Source organism: Tenrec ecaudatus, chromosome 10 (assembly GCF_050624435.1).
Source record: "Tenrec ecaudatus isolate mTenEca1 chromosome 10, mTenEca1.hap1, whole genome shotgun sequence".
In the NCBI taxonomy this organism is placed as follows: Eukaryota; Metazoa; Chordata; class Mammalia; order Afrosoricida; family Tenrecidae; genus Tenrec; species Tenrec ecaudatus.
In genome coordinates, this window is record NC_134539.1 from 46,429,110 (window position 1) to 46,435,109 (window position 6,000).

General features: G+C 47.9%; 1 protein-coding gene across 3 annotated transcripts in view; it reads right to left on the reverse strand.

Annotated features, from left to right (window-relative positions):
• Positions 1-1,021, reverse strand: part of TMEM245 (transmembrane protein 245) — an 83,665-nt gene extending 82,644 nt beyond the window's left edge. For all 3 annotated transcript variants that reach the window (XM_075560287.1, XM_075560286.1, XM_075560288.1), the window contains exon 1: positions 417-1,021. In XM_075560287.1, coding sequence (XP_075416402.1) covers positions 417-998 — 582 coding nt within the window. In that variant the 5' untranslated portion in view covers positions 999-1,021. The remainder of the gene's footprint in view (positions 1-416) is intronic.
• Between the last annotated feature and the right edge of the window lie 4,979 nt (positions 1,022-6,000).

Consider the following 6,000-nt stretch of genomic DNA (forward strand, 5'->3'; position numbering starts at 1 on the left):
AAGTGACCTCTCCTTCCTATCTAAGGGGGGGTCCCTTCCAGGTCTGGCATCCAGAGGTCCCTGGAGACGCGCAACAGGGTGGGGGCGTGGCAGAAAACTGGTTCTCACCGCCGAGGGCACGAACACTAAGAGTGGCTCGAAGCACTGGTTGGGGCCAGTGAGGGTTGCCCCAGCCCACGCCCACCCTCTCCAGCGCAGGGAGTGGGCCAGATCCCTCCGGTGTATGGGAAGTAGGTTAAGGAGCTAAGTCCCTGCAGCAGCGGACGGGGAACTTTTGGTCTCCCTCCTTTGGATCGGGAGCTGCCGCCGGCGGGCACCGTGGCCGACAGGGAGGGGGCGAGTGTCCACGCCGGTCGGGACGACGGGAGGGGGGTCTCTAGCGCCCGCAGCAGCCCCGGCCTGGGGGGCTGACTCACCCACAGGCTGCTGAAGTAGTCCAGTCCGCGGCAGATGAGCGCGCCGGCGTGCGCCAGCAGCACCTGCACGCCCAGGTAGCTGCCGAGGCAGTAGAGGCCGTACAGGAGCGGGCCGCCCGCGCCCAGCAGCAGCAGCAGGCGGCGGCGGCGCAGCGCCTGCTCGCCCAGGACCTCCACGCCGTAGTCGGCGAAGCAGAGCGGCAGCAGCAGCGCGGCCAGCACGATGGGCGTGTGCGCGCGGTGCAGCCGGTGCAGCCAGTGGCGGCCCAGGCGGGTCAGCGTGCTCTTGAAGGGGTGCAGGAAGGTGCCGCACAGCACGGCCCACAGCAGCGGCCGCAGGAAGGCCTCCAGGATGAAATAGACCAGCACCGCGGCGCCGCAGCACAGGCACACGAACAGCACGGCCCCCGTGTTGTAGAAGGCCTGCTTGATGGGCTTGTCGAAGCGCAGCGCCAACGCCGCCGTCCGCGGCGTCTCCACGCCGCCGCCCCCCGACCCGACCGCGCGCGGGCCCCGCGGCGTCTGACCCGAGGAGCCCCGCGGGTGCGGCGCCCCACCAGGGCCGCCGGCGCCGTCAGCCATGGCTACCAGCCGGGGCCGCTCCTAGGCGGTACTGGGAAACCGGACGGGAGCCCAAAGTCGGAGGGGCAGGGCCCGTCGCGCGCGGCATTGTGGAAATTGTAGTTCGCCGATGGCCAACGAGCGCTTACAGGGCCTTTAGAAAACTACATCTCCCAGTAGAACACGGGGCTAGCTCTTTCCTCCCCCGAGGTACCTTCGCCCATTGGTCCCTGAAGCGTTCAGGTAACAGATTCCTAGGGACTCCATCATTCTGGAGGCAAGAAAAGTTTCCTTCATTCACAAATGTCAACTGCTGGAGAGGCACGGCAATACATTTGGAAATTGAAAACTCAGGTTACACATGAAAGTCCCGTGAGGAATACTTTAAAAGGAGTCTATTTTATTGATTTATTTGATAAGCAATTTTAAAGTGTTGGCTCACCCACTATTAGCTAATTATCCTAGTAAGAAATAAGAAAAAAAGAAAGAAAGAAGAACGTTGACAGGAACATGCCCACCATGTTGATCGCAGCACTATTCACGATAGCGGGGGGAAATGGTAACAAAATAAATGCCCATCAAAAGATATTTGATAAACACAATTCTATGTAATGCTAAAGAAAAATGGTGAATGTATGAGTTAACCCTGCAGGACATTATGGTGAGAGAAATTAGTCACAAAAGGACAAATATTGTTTGAGATCGCTATTATAAAGTCAAGAAAGGGTTTTCACAAAAAATAAAATCATTCATGGTTACTACAAGTGGAAGGAGAAGGGAGGGAAAATCACTAACTAAAGGGCAGACACATACCAACTTGGGTGAAAGGGAAGACCATATACAATAGCGGGGGGAGGGGCATCGGTAAGGTTAAAGACAACAGGAGGGGTACAAGAGTTAGAGTACAGAGGCAAATACTATTCTATCCACAATCTTGCAGTAACTGTAATAATCATCTATGAGTAGTATCAAAAGAAATATGGAACTATGTCTATGAATATATATATATACATATATATATTCTAGAGGATATTTCTACATATGTATTTACCTCTGCTGAAAATATACCCATGAATATAGTACAGTATCCAGGGTGCAAAGTTGTGAAAATTTCTTAACTATAACCAACTGTCATGAGGGATTGAGTGCCTGAGCTCTTGACCTAAATGTATGTGAGCAGCCATCTAAAGTGCAGCTATGGGTCTTGGCATTGTGAGCAAAGAAAGGTTTAGGAAAAAAATCAAAGATACATGGAAACCATCCAAAGGACCATGCAAACCTCAGCTTCCCTAACCCTAAGACCGAAAAAAAACTAGATGATGCTGCCCCACATCAACTGCTCTGAAAAGGGTCACATTAGAAGGTCCTGAATAAAGCGGGAGAAAAATGTCAAACAAAACTTAAAACTGTTTTTTAAAAAAAGAACAAGTATACTGATCAGCTGGAGAGCCCTCGTGGCACTGTTAGGTAAGTGTTGAACTGTTAACCGCCAAGGTCCGAGATTCAAACCATCAGCCGCTCTGTGGGAGAGTGATGAGGTTATCTGTCCCCATAAACAATTACAGGCTAGGTGAGGTGATGTGACTTGGTATGGCTCTTCCTCCAGAACCTTTGTAAATCCTACCAGGTGGGAGCGTGCTAAGAAGATATAGAAGACTGTAGCAGACGATTGGTCAGATTTGCCATTCCCCTGAATATGAGCCATCTCAGAAACAGGTACAGAGTAATCCCACAACCATGAAGAAACCACTAAGCACGATTGGGCTCCTGGCTGCAAGTGGCAGCAGTAGCAGAGGCACCAGCGGTTGCAGCCCTGAAAGCCTGAGACAGCGCAGTGGGCTCAGGAGTCCACAGAAGGAGTAAAGCTAGTTAGTTGCCTTTGGGTAGGAGGCTGATTTGCAGAATAGGATGCCTTTGGGACATTTATCAGAGCTAAAGGAATTTGTAACACAGACACATACTCACACACACTCACTCATAAAGTAGATTCCAATTCATAGTACCCTATGTAGGATAAGGTAGAGCTGCTGGTAGTTTCAAACTGCTGACTTTGTGGTTAGCAGCCCAGCAAAGAGCCATTCACCATCAGCGCCCCCCTTGGTACTACGCCCTATAAAATACTCAAAGGAAGGCCTACTGGAAAAAAACAACAAGTTTTACAATTTACACTGCAAATCAGTGCAAGACTGAAAAACATGTGGTGAGCGCATTTCAAATTGGCCAGATTAATTTTTCTTTCTATAAACTACATTCTTTTTCTAGAGCAATCCAGCTGACTTTGAATGCAATACATTACTCTTTTGTACTTTCCTCATCATACCACCTGATAGCAGGGCAGTTTCTAACAGGTCCCTCGGCCTGCCTCTTGCTCCGCTCCACTCCACTCAATTCTCCACACTGTCGCTAGCATGATCCTCCTAAAGTATAACCTCTTTCAAATCCTCCCTACCGACAGTGAAAAGGTGTCCTAATTCTGCAATGTATCCTGAAATGCCCTCTGCTCACCTTTCCTCACTTCTCCCCACTAGCTGCCTCTTCCTTTTCGTCTAGCCTTGTGGTGACCTGAGTAATGGCCCCCACAAACACCAGGGTCCTAATCACTGGAACCTATGAATGTTGCCATAAATGGCAACAGAAGTTGCAGATACGATGATTCAATTAAGGCTCTTGAGGCAGAGAGATTTCTTGGATTATCCAGTGAGCCCTAAATATAGTCACAAGGGTCTTTGTAAGAAGATAAACAAAGTGATCACGGAAGCAGAGTAATAGAATGATGCAGCCACAAGCCAAGGAATGATGGCAGCCACCAGGAGCTGGTAGAGACAGAGTGGACTCTTTCCTGGAGGGGAACCAGTCCTTGATTTTAGATCCAACTGACTCATTTCAGACGGTTTCCAAAATGGTGAGAAAATACATTTATTTTAAGCTCGTTTATTTTCTAGTGATTGGTTAGAATAACAATGGGAAACAAACAGAAGCTTCATCAAGTGAATATTCTCAGGAGATATCCTGTAGGTCTCTCTCTGAGGTTTCACACTCCTCTTTTTAGGAGATCTTTCTCCACGCTCCTTGCTTGGTTGATCTCTACCCTTCCCTAAAGACTCAGCTTCAGTTTCCCAACTTCCTTTGCTGGTTGTCTCAGACTAGGGGAGGGCCCTCATTTTGCTGCTCCACCACATCTGGGAAATTCGTAATCATCACATCCCTCACCACTGGCCATAGCCATCAGCTGCCATACTGTTTGTGTGTCTGACTCCCTGGGCAGTAATCCGCTTAGAGACAGAACCAAGAGTCTTTCCTCCTAAAGTCTCTTATGTATTTACTACAGGGATTGCTGAATGGGAACGCCCATTAAGTATCTATTGAATGAATGAACAGAAGTGAAAACTATCATGACCTCGATGTAGGCAGCGTCCATGTCTACTCTACTTCATCTGTCCCTTTTTATAGCATATTGCCTTACTCTTGCACCTGGGCTAAATTCTAAGAAATGTCTCAAATCGTCCATAGCCAGGGTCAGCTCCAATAGCTGAACTATCTATACAAACATTGCAAAACAAATACTACAGGGAATGCCTAGAATGCCTGCCCTCCTAATGTAGAAAATGATGCCTAATGTTTTCTTAACATGCTATTTCTCCCCTTTCTACTCAGCTTCTGTAGGACCAGGAGCTCCACTGTCCTACTTTGCAATTTCCATACCTCCCTCGTGAGTCATTAGGCTCTACAATTAAACTCTACTGTTGTTAATGCATAATTAATTTACCAATAAGGAGAACTAGCACTCAGTCGTTTAGCACTCAGCTGTTGACTGAACAGTGGACAGTTTGAGATTAGCGGCCACTCTTGAAGAGATAGGCGTGGCAGTCTCCTTCTGTAAAGGAGACCAGCCTTGGGAACCACAGGGGAAGTTCCCCTCTGCCAAAACGTCACTGTGAGTTGGTCGCAAAACAGCAAAAGCAACAGTTACCATAAAGTTCATAATTGAAAGTCTTAGTTAACTTTGCACTATTAACAATGGTTACTCTCAAAATGTGTTTCCAGAACTCAAGTTACTACTTGATAAAGGTATTAAATTTAGGCTATAATCGCAGGCTTACTTAGCAAATTGTTTCTCTATAAGGATTTTTCCCCGACTACTGCAACTCTCCAGTGGGATGGATTGATAGATTGCCACCAAGAACTCAAACTAACCAGCCATCAGGAACATAGCACAGGAGCAGGCAGTGTTCTGTTCTGCATACACAAGTCCACTCTAGGTATGAGGGATGATTAGAAGGTAAGTCCCAAACTCTACAACATGATTCCCCTCTTTGTTGACGCACCAGGCAGGTTTCTCCTCTCCAGGTCCATAAACTGACCAACTTCCCAGCAGACCAGAGGAACGGGGTGGTGTCCAGCTCTCATTACTGGGCTTTTGGATCAAAGAGTCCACAGAAGAATCCCGACCAAAAGGGGAGAAATAAATGAAAACCCTAACTTTTACTTCTCATAGAATGCCAACTTTCTAGAGCCATGAAAGTTGAATGAACCCCTGAAAGGAATGCCCCGTGAGTCATCAGGCCCTACCCTTGGAAATAGGCCTCGGGTGGTTTCGCTCTGACCACAATTGAGGGAGGGGAATAAGCTGGGTCCCAGACAGAGGGTGTTGGGGAGACGACTGTCATAGAGTGAGACACCTGACTCAAATGGTTCAAACCGTGCCACTTGATCTCCCGCTGATACATTTTGGGCTTGTTCTGATTTTCAATATTTTCTGTTTGATATTGGACTTTCTCTCTGATGTATTTTGTCATTGTGGGTAGTGTTCTCAAAGCAGAACATCTTTGTTATGTTTTTTTTCTGGGTTTTTTTTTTTTTGGTATATGAAACCCAGGATTGATGAATTCATAGAGACAAATAATAGAATGAGGGGTTATGATGGGGGTGGGGGTGAAGGGGAGCTGACGTCAGGAGTTCAAGGAAGAAGAAATGTTTTGAAACTGATTGTGGTAGCAATTGTCCACTACTACTTGAGGTGCCT